We start from the raw sequence: 17,473 nt of genomic DNA, 5'->3' as shown, positions 1-17,473 counted from the left end.
ACTGGACCTAGCTGAGCAAACCAGTAAGGATCCTGTCACCAAGGACTCGCTGGCTTTGAGACGGGAGCCGATGGAGCCGTTAATCGGTGAACCTCCTGGTGCAAAGTGCTTGCTTGCTCCCTCCTGTGGTACAGACCCACAGCAACTGAAGTGCTGACTAGGCTCCAGAAGGCAGGGTGGGAAGATCTGATCCAGTGACCCACAGGGCTTATGCTCCGTGTGTCTTCTTGCCGGATGCTCTCACCCATGAAGCCTGAGTAAGTGACATGGTTATGTAGCCTGAAAAGGTGAAAGTGTTTGAGGACCAGCTGCTATCTGAGAGATGCAACAGCACCTAGGAAGTGCGGAAGAAATAATCGATCAAGGAATCAAGAAGAAAAAGTGGTTTTTAAGTTGTAGAGAGTATCCTAAACCAGCATTCAACAACAAAAAACAAAACAAGCAGTAAAGAAAACAAGGAAAAACTTGAAATGTCTGGCTTTAGGCAGAAAAGCTGAGGCTTTTTTGGAGAGCTTAAATCTGGTCCTTCTGAGGGAACAGCCTCGGTAGAGTATTCTGGAGACATCTGGGTATTCGCAGGCCTGAGCATACCAGTTAAGGGGCTGGACTGCTCCCCAGCAGTGTGACTCTGACTATGCATAGACTAGCCTAATGCAGAGACGGGTGGTTTTTCTTGAGTAACACGTGACAGAGAGCTTGCTCACCCCAATTAAGCCCACAGGCCGCTATCCTTCTGCTGATTGCTGGGGGATGAATGACGTCACCAGTCAGAAGACACATGAGATGTGTCACTGGTGACTTTGAAGTTCACGATAGCGAATGGAGTGGCAGGTAGAATCTTCGTCTCTTTGTCACTTGAAGTCTGTGTATGTGAAAGAAAAAAGAGAACACAGAACTGAGTCCTGGAATGTAAATGCTAGGATACCAGAGGATACACTCTGGTGAGGGATGGAGCAGATGTTATAGAGATTGGGAGAGATGCATTTAATAAAGCTTTAAACTGAAATTTTAGAGGAAGGGGAAAAATACACAGATAAAAGTATACATCTGGGTAGTTTGGAGGCTATGAGGTATTATAGAGAAAGAAGAATAAAGTTGGAAAAATTGCTCAGTAATGCATTTGGAGAAGCTAGAAGATTGGGAGTGATGCTTTTGGACTCATCAACATTCAAGGAGGCTAATAAACACATTTGATTTTTACATTTACTGCAAGGAGGAAACAATTTATTTGATTAGAATATGACAGTGACAGAGTATACCTTGTTTGGGCTTCTCTGGTGGTGCAGTGGTTGAGAATCCGCCTGCCAATGCAGGGGACACGGGTTCGAGCCCTGGTCCGGGAAGATCCCACATGCCGCGGAGCAACTAAGCCCGTGCACCGCAACTACTGAGGCTGCGCTCTAGAGCCCGCGAGCCACAACTACTGAAACCCGTGTACCTAGCGCCTATGCTCCTCAACAAAAGAAGCCCGTGCACCGCAACAAAGAGTAGCCCCCGCTCGCCACAACTAAAGAAAGCCCGCGCTCAGCAGCGAAGACCCAACACAGCCAAAAAAAAAAAAAAAAAAGTATACCTTGTTCAAAAGTGATGGATTTGCTAGAAAAGCTGAGATTGATATAGTATATCAAAGAGATGTACTTGTATGAGGATCTGCTATAATAAGGGATGCCTGCTCCTTCTGGGCAAGGTTATGTTTTGAGTCTTTTCATTGCAGTGAGAGGGAAATTTCAGGACCAAGACACAGAGACCCTGTCAAAGGATTTTACCTCCCCTTTCTCTCTTTCCCAAAAAACGTAACGGACAGTACTACCCAGTACTGCCTCCAGCTTTTTGCCTGCAGGAGGGCTGCTTTTCACAACTAAACAGGAGAAGTCTCTTTCTTCCTTCCTCATTATAGATACATGGCCCATCTCTTAGAAAGGACACCAAGGCCCTGGCCTCTGTTAATCCCATCTGCTTACCTTGGGAAGAAGAATTATTACATAGTGCTATCAGAGGGCTCTCAGATACCAGTTAGGGATTTTTCCTGAAGATCTCCCATAGTAAAGTATATGGAAATAAACCCCCATCCTAAGGGAAGAAGCATGGTGAAGAGAACACGAAGATAAAAGCAAAAAGAAGTAGGAATGATGTAACTGTGGGCATTTACTGCACACTGTCAGATCAGAAGAATAAGTGTTTTGCTTTCCTCATAAAAATCATAAAATTTGTACAAAAGGGAAATATGGTAGCAATGGAAGCTTCAATTCCCTGAGCACTTTTGCTAAAATCAATTGCATTCTATTAGAAGCAGTACCTCTCTACATTAAAAAAAATGGTATATTACGGAAGATTTCAAACATATACAAAAGTAGAGCAAATTGTACAGTGAACTCCCAGGGTTCAAGCACCAGCATCAATGATTATCAACACTGTTTTATCAACATCTATGCTCCAACCACCCCTTCCTCACCCACACTAGATTATTTAAATCAAATCCAAGACATCAAACCATTTAATCCATAAAGACTTCAATATGTATCTCTAAAGGATAAGGATTTATTATTATTATTATTTGACATAACCAGGGGCAATGTGGAATCCTTGTGAGGAAGTGATTATGCCTTCTCAGAGTTGGTATGTCCCAGAAAAAGAAATGCTGGATTTCCTCCAAAATGTACTCTAAATTTTAGGCAAAGAGATTGCAGAAAAGTTCAGGGCAAAGAATTACAATTTTACAGCCAGGGATTTAAAAACAGAAAAAAGACCAGGAGTGTCTTCAAAATGAAATTCTTTTTTTAATATTTGTTTATTTATTTTGGCTACACCAGGTCTTAGTTGTGGCATGTGGGCTCATAGTTGCGGCATGCGGACTTTTTAGTTGCGGCCTGCATGCGGGATCTAGTTCTCCGACCAGGGATCGAACCTGGCCCCCCTGCATTGGGAGTGTGGAGTCTTACCCACTGGACCGCCAGGGAAGTCCCTTCAAGATGAAATTCTGATACAATAATTAAATTATCTTATTTAGGAAGAACAGGAGAATCATCTGAAGAAAGTGATGTGATTGAACACATTGATTTTTTTAAACTAATTGATTTTTAAAAATTTATTTATTTTATTTATTTTTAAATTTTTGGCTGTGTTGGGTCTTCATTGCTACGGGCTTTCTCTAGTTGCAGTGAGTGGGAGCTACTCTTCTTTGCAGTGTGCGGGCTTCTCTTTGTGGTGGCTTTTCTTGCTGCGGAGCAGGGGCTCTAAGCACGCGGGCTTCAGTAGTTGTGGCACGTGGGCTTAGTTGCTCCATGGCATGTGAGATCTTCCCAGACCAGGGCTTGAACCCGTGTCCCCTGCACTGGCAGGCAGATTCTTAACTACTGCGCCACCAGGGAAGGCCCGAACACATCGATTTTTGATGAGCTCAGATTTTTAGAAATGATACGCAAGAGATAATGAGAGGTGACATAATCAAGACTAAATAAATAAAGGAGTGACCCTGCAAGGAGAGTGTCCTGAAGGTTAATGCCCAGCATAAAGTAAGACCTGAAGAAGTAACTAAGGCCAACAAAAGTTTCCGAGAGCAATGTTCAGAGTGAGAACAGCACGGGCAAGGCTGGATGCTCTGGGGGCAGTTAGATCTATAATAATAGATGGTGGAAAGGAGAGGCCACAGTCCCACTTTTCCTCTAACTTTACCTGCAGAAGGATTGCTCACCTAAGAAAGGGTTCAATAAAAACCCAACAGGCCGATAGATCTAGGCCAACAAAAAAACAAGACCAAGAGAGTTGAGGAGATAGTAATAAACCGTGTCATTGCTTTAAATGTTTTTAACTATACACTTGCAAACAAATGGAAAGAATTGATAATTAGCTGAGATGACAGAATGACTACTAGGCATCTCCGGGACCTTGGAGAACAGGAAGGGTATAAAAAGGAAACTGTTGAGTGACGTATTAGTTTCCTATTGCTGCTGTAGCAAATTACAACCAATTTAGTGGTTTAAAACAACACAAATTTATGATTTCACAGTTCTGTAGGTCAGAAGTCTGAAAAGGGTCTCACTGGGCTAACATCAAGGTGTCAGCATTGCCATGTTCCTTTCTGGAGGCTCTAGGGGAGAATCCATTTTCTTGCCTTTTCTAGCTTCTAGGGGCTCATGGCCCCCTTCCATCTTCAAAGCCAGCAGTAGCTAGTCAAGTCTTTCTCACATCAAAAGTCTTTCACACTGACTCTTCTGTTTCTCAGGGCCACTGTGCCTACCACAAGCGATAACCTGGCTTTCCAAGAAAGAGAAGGAGGGACTTCCCTGGTGGCACAGTGGTTAAGAATCCGCCTGCCAATACAGGGGACGTGGGTTTGACCCCTGGTCCGGGAAGATCCCACATGCCATGGAACAACTAAGCCCGTGTGCCACAACTACTGAGCCTGCGCTCTAGAGCCCGTGAGCCACAACTACTGAGTCCAAGTGCCACAACTACTGAAGCCCACGTGCCTAGAGCCCGTGCTCCACAACAAGAGAAGCCACTGCAATGAGAAGCCCGCACACTGCAACGAAGAGTGGCCCCCGCTCGCCGCAACTAGAGAAAGCCTGAGCACAGCAACGAAGACCCAATGCAGCCAAAAATCAATAAAGTAAATAAATTAAAAAAAAAAAGAAAGAGAAGGAGGTGGATTCTGAGCATTCTGCACTGGTAATCTGAGGTTGATTCCTCCCCAAATTCTAGGCTCATCTGTTAAACCTGGTTAGCAAAGTGTGAAGGTAAGAAAGGAGGATCTGGGGCTTCCCTGGTGGCGCAGTGGTTGGGAGTCTGCCTGCTAATGCAGGGGACACGGGTTCGAGCCCTGGTCTGGGAAGATCCCACATGCCACGGAGCAGCTGGGCCCGTGAGCCACAATTGCTGAGCCTGCGCGTCTGGAGCCTGTGCCCCGCAACGGGAGGGGCCGCGATAGAGAAAGGCCCGCGCACCGCGATGAAGAGCGGTCCCCGCACCGCGATGAAGAGTGGCCCCCGCTTGCCGCAACTGGAGAAAGCCCTCGCACGAACCGAAGACCCAACACAGCCAAAAATAAATAAATAAATAAATAAATAAATAAATAAATAAATAAATAAAGAAAGAAAATCCTTTCATTAAAAAAAAAAAAAAAAAAAGGAGGATCTCTAGTAACCTGCAAGCTAACCTCATTTTTTGTTCAATTTTAATTTTTTATTCAAGTGTAATATACAAAAGGAACTGTGCACATGTCATAAGTGTACAGCTTGATGAATTTTCAAACTGAACACACATATGTAACCAGCATCCACATCAAAAAAGCAGCCCCCTGAACCTCTCCTGTGTTTCTCCCAGTCACTCCCCTGTGCCCCCCATGCACACGCTAAGGGAAATCACTGTTCTGACTTCTAGTAGCATAGATTAATTTAGCCTGTTTTTATGTAAATGGATATAAAGGGTATGTATTCTCTTGTGTTTGGCTTGTTCACTTAATAAGTTTGTGACATTCATCCATAATTTTGTCTGGAGCTGTAGATGGTTCATTCTCATTGTTGTTTAGTATTCCATTGTATTCATTTAGCCATTCTATCATTGATTGGCATTTGGGTTGTTTCAAATTTTTTTTTTTTTTAAATTTTTATTTATTTATTTATTATTTTTGGCTGTGTTGGGTCTTCGTTTCTGTGCGAGGGCTTTCTCTAGTTGCGGCGAGCGGGGGCCACTCTTCATCGCGGTGCGCGGGCCTCTCACTGTCGCGGCCTCTCTTGTTGCGGAGCACAGGCTCCAGACGCGCAGGCTCAGTAGTTGTGGCTCACGGGTCCAGTTGCTCCGCAGCATGTGGGATCTTCCCAGACCAGGGCTCGAACCCGTGTCCCCTGCATTGGCAGGCAGACTCTCAACCACTGCGCCACCAGGGAAGCCCCTCAAATTTTTGACTATTACAATGGTATAGCTATGAACATTCTAGCATAAATATGTACTAATTTCATTTGAATCATTATTTGATAGCATCATTAGATTTCTAGAGCAGAGACATGTGTATACAGATTTCAGAGAGGTTCTTGGCAAACTCTTGTGATATTCTTGTTGACTAGGTAGAAAAAGGTGGACTAGATAAAAAAAATAGTTTGGTGGATTCCTGGTTGACGTTGTGGAATAATGACAGCAGAGAGGAGGGTCTATAGTGATAGACTACAGGGCTCTATCCTAGTCAACATTTTTATAAGTGACTTCAGTGAAGACCCAGAGGGTTTGCTAATCAGATTTGCCGATTTCACAAAATTGAAGGCATTTGAACTGATTAAAATTAAAGGGGAAATCCATTTCTGGTAAATGGAAATGATGCCTAAAAATTCAGAGAGGAAAGTTACTAGGAATAAATGTAAAGCCCCATATTTGGGATTAAAAAAAAATCACTTTTAATAGGCCCAAACACAGGGAGAGGGAAAAGTTCATCAGTTTGGGAGAAAAAAAGGAGTTACAGTTGACGAATTCAAACTGAGACTCCGTAGCCTGCAACAATATCTGGAGTTTTCTGTGTGGGTCTCAGTTTCCAGGGAGACACTGACAAAGTGCAATTAATACAGAGGAGTGAACTGGGCTGGTGAGTGGGAAACCATATTTATCACACAAGATGTTGAAGAAAATAGGTCTTTGGCCTGAAGAGGGAAGACTCAAGGGGAACGGGATGTCAGTCTTTAATGATAAGAAGGGCTTATCATGATGTGCGAGAGGCTTTAGCTTGATGCTCTGTGGCTTCAGAGGACAGGTCCAGGACAATTAGCTACAAGTTGCGAGGAAGAAGTTTTTGGCTGGGTGGGAGGAAGAGCTATTGGTGGTCTCTTTACAAACGGCATGAGTGGCCTAATAAATTACTGAGGTTTTTACAGTCCCTGGGAATTTGAAGCAGAAAATGGCTTAAATAGCAGCCTAAGTTGTGTGTTATGTCGAATGTATTTAAAACTAATGGTGCTGGGAGAATTGTAGGCTGAATGTTCTTTTTCAGGGACTGTTTAGTTTGCGCATCTAAACTAAATCTGGGCGTCTGATCCTGAATGGGCCTGCCAGCTTTGTTCACTTCTGGATCAAGCCAGGCATCTGCTCTCCTTGCTTTTAGTTCTAGAGCTGACGCTGGGCCTTAGCGCTGGAACTAGCCTCCTCCTCCAGGGGGCCCATGGAGGCTGGGTTTCATGACCATTCAGGAGCAGCTCTTTAGATAATTATAGGAGTGACTTCTTCTCAGCTGCTTCTTCCTCCAAAGCAGGGGTCAAAGCAGGAATGGGGTGCACCTGAGTCAAGGGTCCGAGGTGAATTTCAGACTGTCTTCCGGTGGTCTTGGCCCAGTGTTGGGTGGGGATTGAATTGCACCTAGAGGTAGGAGGGTAGGGCATCTCTGTCCTTGAGGTTAACTTGCAGTTGCCTCCATATTATTCTAACCCCATGTCCTACCCCCACCCGCTTCCCTGCCTCTGAAGCAGGAGGTCAGGCTCCACTTCAAGAACAGTGCACTTGGCTGGGCTCTGGGGCCACCGGTCAGCTGTATCCGCTGGGGGTGGGGACAGAGAGCCCAGTCAGCACTGCTGCCTGCCATACCCATTTCCTGCTCCCACGGCCAAGAGGCCCTGGAGGAAGCTGTGTGCTGGGGAGGATGAGGGCCAGCGCTCTTTCCAGAGGATTCCCTTCTTCGTTCAAACCGAACCTCCTGTGCTCAATACAGAGAGCAGATCAGGGCAAGATGGTGGGTCAGTGGCTGAGAGCGAAGGCTCAGGAGCAGTGGAGGAGGGAACACTGGTGGGTAAGAGGAAGGATACAGATGGATGGATATGGAAGTAGACTAGAGAAGCTGTAGGGATTAAAATGTAAACAATCCATGTATTTTCTTTTCAGAATTTGTTGCAGTAAAGGATAAGGAGTTGGCTCTTCCCTGTCCACATCCTTGGACAGAGCTGAGAACAGAAGCATGTGGCATGTGGCTACAGACTGACTCTGAACCGGAACCAGTCTCTTAATTCTCAAGCCTATCCCAGTTTAGTGTTGTCCCCCTGGTGACCCTGAGGGCTACCCATGAATTTTTTTTTTTTTAGTTTATTTATTTTTGGCTGCATTGGGTCTTCGTTGCTGTGCGCAGGCTTCTCATTGCGGTGGCTTCTCTTGTTGCAGAGCACGGGCTCTAGGCGCATGGGCTTCAGTAGTTGTGGCACACGGGCTTAGTAGTTGTGGCTCATGGGCTCTAGAGCGCAGGCTCAGTAGTTGTGGCTCACGGGCTTAGGTGCTCGGCGGCATGTGGGATCTTCCCGGACCAGGGCTCGAACCCACGTTCCCTGCATTGGCAGGCGGATTCTTAACCACCGTGCCACCAGGGAAGTCCACCCATGAATTTTTTTTTTTTTTAATAAAGGTGTCATTTTTATTATAATAACATTAAAAATAATCCCTCTAAATAAGATGAACTTTGTCATATTAACTAAATTAAAAAGCCCATTTTTCACAGGCAACAGAAAACATTATGGCTACTGAATTCTTATTCTTGTACTAGGAGAAAAATATATTAGAAATCATCATTCTGAATAGCTGGAGACCTGATGAAATACATGCAGGTATCATAGCCAATTATATAGTGAAAATGAGATCTTAAGAGGAGACTTACGTTGTCAAAGAACAGTCAGCTGCTTTTCACATCAGTATGAAAAAGAGAAACACAACAACGGACAGAGGGGACAATAATAATACCTCTGATTTGTCTTCTACTGATTGCAGTATACAAGAAAATTGCCGATCAGTATCTTCATTTCTTTGCCAATGCAAAAGATAAATTTATCACTTAAAAATTCAATTACATCCTTTGGTGTACTTTTGTATGCATTTCTGTTGGGTATATTCCATGGAGTGGGATTTCTGGGTCATTGTATGTGTGTATGTTCATTTTAATAGAAAGTGAAAGTTTTTCAAAACCCATACATCAATTCATACTCTCTCCAGGCTTGGATGAGAGTTCCAGTTATACCACATCCTCACCAGTATTTTTACTTGGTATTGCTATGTGACACATTTGATTTCAGCCACTCCCTAATGAATACTTGGTTTGAATCACTTTTCATAGGTCTAATGGCTTTTTTATATCATTCTTTATGAAGTGCATTTATAAGCCTCGGGTTGTTTGTCTTACCCAGGGGCGACAGCAAACTGGAATGAATGGTCATTCTGCATATTTTTGACATATGCAGTCTTGAAAATTCAAACCCAGTTCAAATACATAATAAGTACTTACCATGTTTTTTTTTAATTCTCAAAAATAAGTCTCAACTTATTTTTTTAGTAGAAAGGCAGGTTTCTTTATACAACGATATATGTTTACAGTGTGTAGCTTTGGAAAATGACTGATATGAAAACTGCTGTATGACTGAGTGATAAGCCCAGGGGACAGATGCTTAATGTGTAAAGCTACAGTGGGTTCCTAACCATTACTAGAGTCGAAGCATTACTACAGATACAATGTGGAGGCAGTTCTGTTTACCAGGCCTGTTAGAAACAAGCGGTGTGAAAATTTGTCTGATAAGCTACTTGAGATAGGAGATGAGATACCAAGAATTACGCTTGTATAAATATTGATGATCTCGATAAATGACTCTCTAACGTCAAGGGTAACTGTGCACTTCTGATTGATGGAGTAGAGTATGTACTTTTGGGATCAGAGCGGAAAAAAATGGGAGTGATCTCTGCTAACAGTAGATCTGGATCCCTGTTGAATCCAGGAAAAGGATGACCCCATTCCTCTGTGAATATGGTAGCTCCAGTTGTCCCAGATGCTTCTAATCCAACCTGGCTTGAGTTATATTAGTAAGTCAGCAGCAGAGCCTGAGGGTGAGGGGTGGAGGTTACAGGATGGAGAGAAGAGGCAGGAGCCAGAAGTCTGGTGGGGAGTAAAGGATGGGCGACTGGCTGAGGAGGATCAGCAGATCTGAAAGATTTGCCCATTTTGTGGGATGCTTGTGGAGACTACATGCTTGTGTCTTTATTAACTTAACACTACGTTGGCCTGGAGTTATGGGTGCATTTTTGCCCAGCCCTGTGATAAGGTTTGGTTGTTCATTGGCTTGTTTATTAGGCAGAAAGGCAAGTGTTTGTTTGGGACAGGAATGCCCCCTTTCTGGAAGAGCGGAAAAGAACTTGGGCAGTAAGGGAGGGGGAGACAGAAGGTGAGACAGCTGTTCTGAGGGGCTGCTCTTTCCTGCCTCTCAGGATGAAGTAGCCTCTGGGCCAGAGTGTGATGAGACCAGGACACAACAAAACAGAAGGACTGGGGACACTGAGGGCCACACCACTGCCAGAACTGAGACAGGGAGTACTTGGGACTGAGTTGGTGGCTTGAAGCAGGCAAGCCCAGCGCTTTCTCCTCTGGTAAGGCAGGCTGGCTCTGATCTTGTCTTCGCAGCCCTCGGGAGAAGGGCTGGCTGTTAAGCCCTCCTTCTAGCGCTCCAGTTGCTGAGCTGGGACGGAGGGCGCAGTGAAACGATCCACTTTGCCACAGCGGGGAAGGTACGGGGTATGTGGCTGCCTGCTTGTTTAAGAGGCTGGTGGGGGATTGAGGAACATTCTGCTGAATTTCAGAACTGTTTCTTTTGATTTTCTTCCCCTCTTGAATTTCTTCTTCTGAAGTAGCAGATTATAGCTTTTTTGGGGTGGGGTGGGGTAGTGGATTTCTCTGAGATTCTGGTGAAAGTTATGGACCCTTTTCTTAGAACAATGCATATTCTTTGGACATATGTACGTAACACTTTACAAAGAATTTCAGGCCTGTGGAAGCCCTAGGTTAAGAACCCTGGCTCTAAGGGCAATCCATGAATTTTGCTGAAGCTCATCCAAGTAAAGGGATTGCCTCTACCCCAGGATAGAAGGACTTGAGGAATGTTTGTGGCTCTGACTTTTGCATTGTCCAGTCAGGAAACATGCCCCATCCCCCTTCTGTAGGAACCTCAGTTCCAGGAGTCTTTCCAAGCATGCAAACAAGCAGCTGAGCTGGCCAGCAGTAGCAGGAAGTCTGGCCTCCAGCCTAATCCTGGCCACACATCCTGACCTGCTGGCCCAGACGTTGGATAAGTCACAACAGGACTCATCAAGGTTAACAGTAATCCCACAGCATCAGAGTGCTGGGTCCTGGAGTCCATATAAGGGGATACAGGGCTGGAGAGGGGGAGAGACCATGACTTTTCACCAACAGCTGGAACGCATCACTAATCCTGTTCCGCTACCAGTTGCCTCCTATTGCTGTGGGCACTTTTGTGTGTAAGCAAATCCAGTTGCTTTGTTTTGTCTCTTGTATAAGTGCTGAGGGCGTGTGTGTGTGTGTGTGTGTGTGTGTGTGTGTGTATGTTGCTGTGTACACAGGTGCTCAGCAAGTGCCTTTGAATGATAATGGTGAGGGCATTCTGGGCAGAGGTTTCCAATGAAGAGCAGGTCAGAGCCCCAACAGTCCTGTCTTTGGCCAAAGGGTCTATTTTGGTGACTGGTACTGGAAAAATTGCTTGGGAGGTCTAAGGCCCTCTGGATGGTGGGGTCAGTCACCAATCAGTATTATTTTTCTTTCAGGTCTCTTAACCTTCATTAACTGTGCCTATGTCAAGTGGGGAACCCTGGTACAAGATGTTTTCACCTACGCAAAAGTATTGGCGCTGATCGCCGTCATCATCGCAGGCGTTGTTAGACTTGGCCAGGGTAAGAAATAAGAGTGACAGCAACTAATGTTTGTTAAGCATTTTCTATATGCCATACTCCTCTAAGTGACCTCTGTGCATGATTTCATTTAATGGGTACTATTATTATTCCCATTTTGTTTATTTTTTTGGCCATGCCCCGAGGCTTGCAGGATCTTAGTTCCCCCACCGGGGGGGGGGGGGTTGAACCCATGCCCCCTGCCATGCAAGCACGGAGTCCTAACCACTGGACCGCCAGGGAAGTCCCTAAAGTCCCTAGCTTAAGTAGTGGAACTGAAATCTGTACCCAGGCAGACTGACCCCAAAGCCTGTCCTGTCACGTCTCTGCACGCTGCCTCCCAGAGGAGGTTGATCTGGGCAAAAAGGAGCCATCTCCCGGGAGCCGGTTTTTGCAGATTGTCGAGCCCAATGCTGTGGCTCTGACTGTTCTCCCCTTGGGAGCGGACAAGGGCAGAAATGAACCTCTTGTACCCACTCCTCTCCCAGTTCCCAGGTGTGAACACCTACCCTGCAACTACTCTGTTGACTGGGCATACTGAGCCCTGCCCTTCCTCCACTCCGTGTCAGCTGTCTGGGTTAGGAAGGGGGCAGACAGAACTGCATCACCCCCGTTCTCCAGCCCTCTGCTCTGTCGTGGTTCCTTCCTCTAGAGAGCCGCCAGGGTCCTTCCTGTGAAGATCCCTGTGCTGCTGCCTGCACTCTGGCCCGTTACTGTAGATGTCTCTCTTCTGCTCCCCATTCCTTCGCTGGTACCCTTGCTGCCAAGGTGTTGTAAGCCACACACATTCTATTATCGTCACATTCTTCCTCTCCTTTACTGGATCAGCTTGTAGTTGGGGTGTAGGCCACTAATCCTTCTGCCTTTCCATGTTCTCTGGGTTCCAGGAGCCTCGACTCACTTTGAAAATTCCTTTGAGGGTTCATCATTTTCAATGGGCAACATTGCTCTGGCACTGTACTCGGCTCTGTTCTCCTACTCGGGCTGGGATACCCTCAATTATGTCACCGAAGAGATCAAGAATCCTGAGAGGTAGGTACCTCACCATCAGCTTTCCATGGCAATGATAGCCATCATTTATTGAGCTCCTACTGTGTGCCAGACAGCATACCACAACTGGTTGATTTTATCAGTGTCATTTTAATAGACTGGAGGCCGGAGGCCCAGAGAAGTAACTTGTCCATGATCACAGTAGCAGAGCTAAGAGGTGAACTTTCTTGCGTGTTAAAAAAAATTTTTTCTTTCCAGGCTTTTTCTCATTTGTTCATGCATTTCTGAATTAATCAAAGCAAGTTGTACCATGTGCTCGTGTATGCTTTTTTAAAATTTAAAAATTTTTTTTAAAAAAACAGATTTTCCTTGATAGATTTTTCACCCACCCTTATTCCCATATATATAACTTTAGGTCACAGACTACCAGAAACCTTCCTTTCCCTTCTGATCCCTTCCTTGTTTCTCAAATTCATACTGACTTTGAATTGCGGTATTGTTTGTTTCAGGACACCGTTTTTACCCTGAATTGCCCTGTAGTCACGCAGAGTAAAAAGAACACTGGGCAGGGAGTCAAAGGGCCTGGACCTGTCTTTCCACTGATTTGTTGGATGACCTTGAGGGAATCCCCTGCCATCTCTGCCTGCTCCTTATCTGTAATTGAGGGGGTTGAATTATATGATCTCTAGAGCCTTTCCTGGCTCTGAAATTCAATGATTCTAGGAACTAAGATTTGCCAGGGAGTGAGGTTTCTGTAAATTTCTAAGTCAAAATAATAATAAACTCCTTTTGGCTTTGAGAAACAGAGTATTCCTGATACACATCTAGCGCTGCAACCCTGGGAGCAGATAATAGCAGATCGAGGCCTGGGCGGTGCTTCCACCTACTGGACAGAAACTGAATGACTTGAGTATTTGCCCCTCTCTCCTTTTTTTCTTTCCCCCAGTCTCACTGTGAAGAACGTTTATAAAGATCATGACTTTATTGGGCCAGAGGGACCTTGAGAAGTCTTTATGTTTTTCTCTTGGCCTCTGGTTAGGATGGCACTCAAAGCTCTCAAACTGAGTAAGGGGTTGGGGTGAACATATTTCTCAGATTGCTTGTTCAGATACACATATTGTTCTTTCTACTGAGGGCCTATCTTATTCTCTGGAGAGGTTAGATTTCAGTTTCCCTCTATAATTTCTTCTTTCATATTTAACCTTAATACAAATTTTTCAGTGTTGACAGCCTTAGGGGAGGAATCCTGATACTAAGAGACCTCTAGAGTAAAACAAACAAAACTTACCTGTGCTGTTATCATGCTGTGACACAGTCATCTGTTAATCCTTTTTCCTTTTTTTGTGTAGGCCTTTCTCGGAATGCGATGTTCCTTTCCCTGATTGTCTTTAGTTCAGCGCTTAAGCCACTATCCTATCCTATCCTAGGCAACTTCAAAGGCAAAAGCCCTGGGGAAATGCCACGGGAGGCCCCATCCCCGGATTAGTGGGGCAGAGTCTGAGAATGAGAGTGGGGATGAGGCTGTGGGGCTAATATATCCACTATTCTGTTTGGCTGTAGGAATCTGCCCCTCTCCATTGGCATTTCCATGCCCATTGTCACCATCATCTACATCTTAACCAATGTGGCCTATTACACGGTGCTCGACATGCGAGACATCCTGGCCAGCGATGCTGTTGCCGTGGTAAAGGGTTTTCACTAGCAGAAGGGAGAGGGTGTGTCTGTGGGCTTTGGGTATCGGTGCTGCTCTTCAAAGTCCCAGAGAGCGGGTAGTCCTTGAAAAGAGTATGCCTAGAGTACTGGGCTTACGAGGTCCTGTTAGCCCTGCTGTGGAAGAAGGGTTGGGGTGCTAGTAGGGGGCACCAGGGGGCATGCTTGTCCTTGCCTTCCATCCCCGTTAGGTCCTGCTAATGACTCTTCTCCATTCCTTTCCCTTAGACATTTGCAGACCAGATTTTTGGAGTGTTCAACTGGACCATTCCAGTGGCGGTTGCGTTATCCTGCTTTGGTGGCCTCAATGCCTCCATCGTGGCTGCGTCTAGGTATGCGTGTCACCTTTTACTGAGGGGTGAAGTGAAGAGCTATGGCAGGGCAGGGCAGGACTTACAGGACCCAGACTTCAGTCACCGTGATCCCGAAGTGACAGTCACAACCCTTTGGCCTTGTTCGCATCAGCAGCCTCCAGTTCTTATGAGTCTCAGCATTGAACTCCATTCCAAATTATTCAAACCCTTTTGAAGGAGGGGATGCCAGCGAGGGAGGGCCTTGTGGCACAACAGCCAGGCCACACCCACGTCCCACAAGTTTCTCAGCCTCTCCTATCTTACCCAATATAGGCTTTTCTTTGTGGGCTCAAGAGAAGGCCATCTCCCTGACACCATCTGCATGATTCACATTGAGCGGTTCACACCAGTGCCGGCTCTGCTCTTCAATGTAAGTGGTCTCAAGACTGGGGCTGAAAGCCAGATTGTGGGGGAACTTTAGTAACAGTAGATACAACCGTTCTTAGCTCCCCAGAAGCTCTAAAGAAGATTCTAATAGAAAAACTGTTGATGGACCATCCACTGTGGGCAAGGCACTGTGCTATAACTGCTGCAGTGTTTTTTTTTTTTTTAATTTTTTTTTATTTTGGCTGTGCTGGGTCTTGGTTGCGGCATGCATGTGGGATCTAGTTCCCCGACCAGGGATCGAACCTGGGCCCCCTGCATTGGGAGTGTGGAGTCTTACCCACTGGACCACCAAGGAAGTCCCTGCTGCAGTGGTTCTTGAGAGAATCCATATTCTCTAAGGAATGGTGACCTCCTCTGGTCCAGGATGAGGCATAAAGTTCATGGAATACACGGTAACGACTGCCGTGGCAGACAGTGATGTAGTGTTCAAAGGAAGAAATGGTCACTCTGTGGGGGTAGAGGATGAACGAGGAAAGACTTCCTGGAGAAAGTGAATTTGAAGTGGATTTTTAAGGTTAGGGTTGCAAATAGTAGCGATGAATGGGCTTTAGGTTGAGAGAAACAGCATCAGAAAGTCCGGAGGTTAAGCAGTGTGGAGTTGGGTAGCAGAAGGTAAAAGCTGGAATTGTATGTTGGAGCCATTCTGGAGAGGCTCTGGGGCAAAAGCTATTTGAGGAACTGTTTTGAGCTGGGCTGTACAGAGGATTAACCTGGAAAGGGTTTGAAGAATGGGCTGAAAAAGGCTACTGACTTAATAGGAAAGGAGCGAGGTGTTGAAACTAAGGTGGTAAACGGGGTGGGAACAGAAAAGGACAGCTGCGGAGACTGAGGACTTGACAAGGGGGTGGGTTTGTGGGAGATAAAGGGGACTGGCAAGTGCCTTGCATGACAGGCCTTGAGAGCAGCTGATGTGGGCTTGCGCTTGCAGGGTCTCATGGCGCTGATCTACTTGTGTGTGGAGGACATCTTCCAGCTCATTAACTACTACAGCTTCAGCTACTGGTTCTTCGTGGGGCTCTCTATCGTGGGTCAGCTTTACCTGCGCTGGAAGGAGCCTGACAGGCCTCGTCCTCTCAAGGTAGCTCCTCTCCGTCCCACCTCCGCTGCACCCGCTCCAGGGGGTTCCTACATTTATTCAGAAGCCTTTGCCCGGAACTTGAGGGTGGTTCCGAGCTGAGGAAAGGGGTGACAAGAACACTCAGTGCTCTGCTGGTCACAGGAGGTGGGGGTAGTCTTGGCTGTCCACCCTGAGCTGTCTAACCTCCACTTGTTTCTTCTGTGCCCTCAGCTCAGCCTTTTCTTCCCCGTTGTCTTCTGCTTCTGCACCATCTTCCTGGTGGCTGTTCCACTCTACAGTGATACCATCAACTCCCTCATCGGCATTGGCATTGCCCTCTCAGGCTTGCCCTTTTACTTCTTCATCGTCAGAGTGCCAGAACACAAACGACCTCTTTGCCTCCGCAGGATTGTGGGTAAGCCTTGGATCCTCAAGTCGGCTCAGCTATTGTACAGCCTGTTTTTTTTTTTTTTTTGGCTTTTTCTGCAAATCTAGTCTCCCAAATCACCGTTGCCATAGCTCCTACCTGTTGTTGAGGCTTAACTGTAATTGTCCCCTTGGGCCCAGCCCCATTCAGTGCCACCTGAACTCAGCCCAGTTGACCTCTTCTCAGTTTTGACTCAAACTTCTCTTTGTAGCATCTGCCACGTGGTATCTCCAGGTCCTATGTATGTCAGTTGCTGCAGAGATGGATTTGGAAGATGGAGAGATGCCCAAGCAACAAGATCCCAAGTCTAACTAAACACCACAAGAAATCCTGAGATGTGGGAAGCAGGGGCCTCATCTCCTACTGGCTGGAGCCAAGGAAGCTGAAAAACTCACTTCTTTGGAGGCGTCTGTCCAGAAGCCTCTTAGGCAGCTTCAACAACCTCTGAACTTGCTTTCTGAGAGATGGAGAGTAATTTATTTGTTTTGCTACATGTTGTTCCGTATTTCTTTTAAAGGGACAATAAAAAGCAGACTGCGATGGGGAGCATGCCAGGTGTGGGCTTGGAGGTTCCAGTGGCACGTTCCCATGTGTTAAGGCGTCCACTCACCTCCAGTGTGCCTGCCCACTCCTCTTTCCCACTGAAAGACCCAATAATGCTCCAAACTTCCCGTCTCCTTTAGAGACGTGAAACTATCAAAGGTGCTAGACAATAAAAGGGTATGTTCCTGAGCTCTGAATGGCTTCATTTTTATATAGCGTCTCAAGGACAGCTCCCATTAGCCTGGCAGGAAGACTAAAAACAATCTTATGCTTGAAAGAATCTGAGTATTTCTCCCCTTTCGAGCCAGTGGCTGAAGGCTGGTGCAACCA

At 46.0% G+C, this 17,473-nt stretch overlaps 1 protein-coding gene across 6 annotated transcripts in view; it reads left to right on the top strand.

Moving 5' to 3' along the window:
- SLC7A7 (solute carrier family 7 member 7) overlaps window positions 1–17,332 on the top strand; it is a 36,224-nt gene extending 18,892 nt beyond the window's left edge. For all 6 annotated transcript variants that reach the window (XM_057543605.1, XM_057543602.1, XM_057543600.1 and 3 more), the window contains 8 exons: window positions 11,554–11,679; window positions 12,564–12,708; window positions 14,227–14,350; window positions 14,605–14,708; window positions 15,003–15,099; window positions 16,045–16,194; window positions 16,405–16,588; window positions 16,812–17,332. In XM_057543605.1, coding sequence (XP_057399588.1) covers window positions 11,554–11,679; window positions 12,564–12,708; window positions 14,227–14,350; window positions 14,605–14,708; window positions 15,003–15,099; window positions 16,045–16,194; window positions 16,405–16,588; window positions 16,812–16,915 — 1,034 coding nt within the window. In that variant the 3' untranslated portion in view covers window positions 16,916–17,332. The remainder of the gene's footprint in view (window positions 1–11,553; window positions 11,680–12,563; window positions 12,709–14,226; window positions 14,351–14,604; window positions 14,709–15,002; window positions 15,100–16,044; window positions 16,195–16,404; window positions 16,589–16,811) is intronic.
- The last annotated feature ends 141 nt before the right edge of the window (window positions 17,333–17,473 follow it).

The sequence above is a fragment of the Balaenoptera acutorostrata genome, chromosome 3, assembly GCF_949987535.1.
Source record: "Balaenoptera acutorostrata chromosome 3, mBalAcu1.1, whole genome shotgun sequence".
NCBI lineage: Eukaryota > Metazoa > Chordata > Mammalia > Artiodactyla > Balaenopteridae > Balaenoptera > Balaenoptera acutorostrata.
This window is presented reverse-complemented; position numbering and strand designations above follow the sequence as displayed.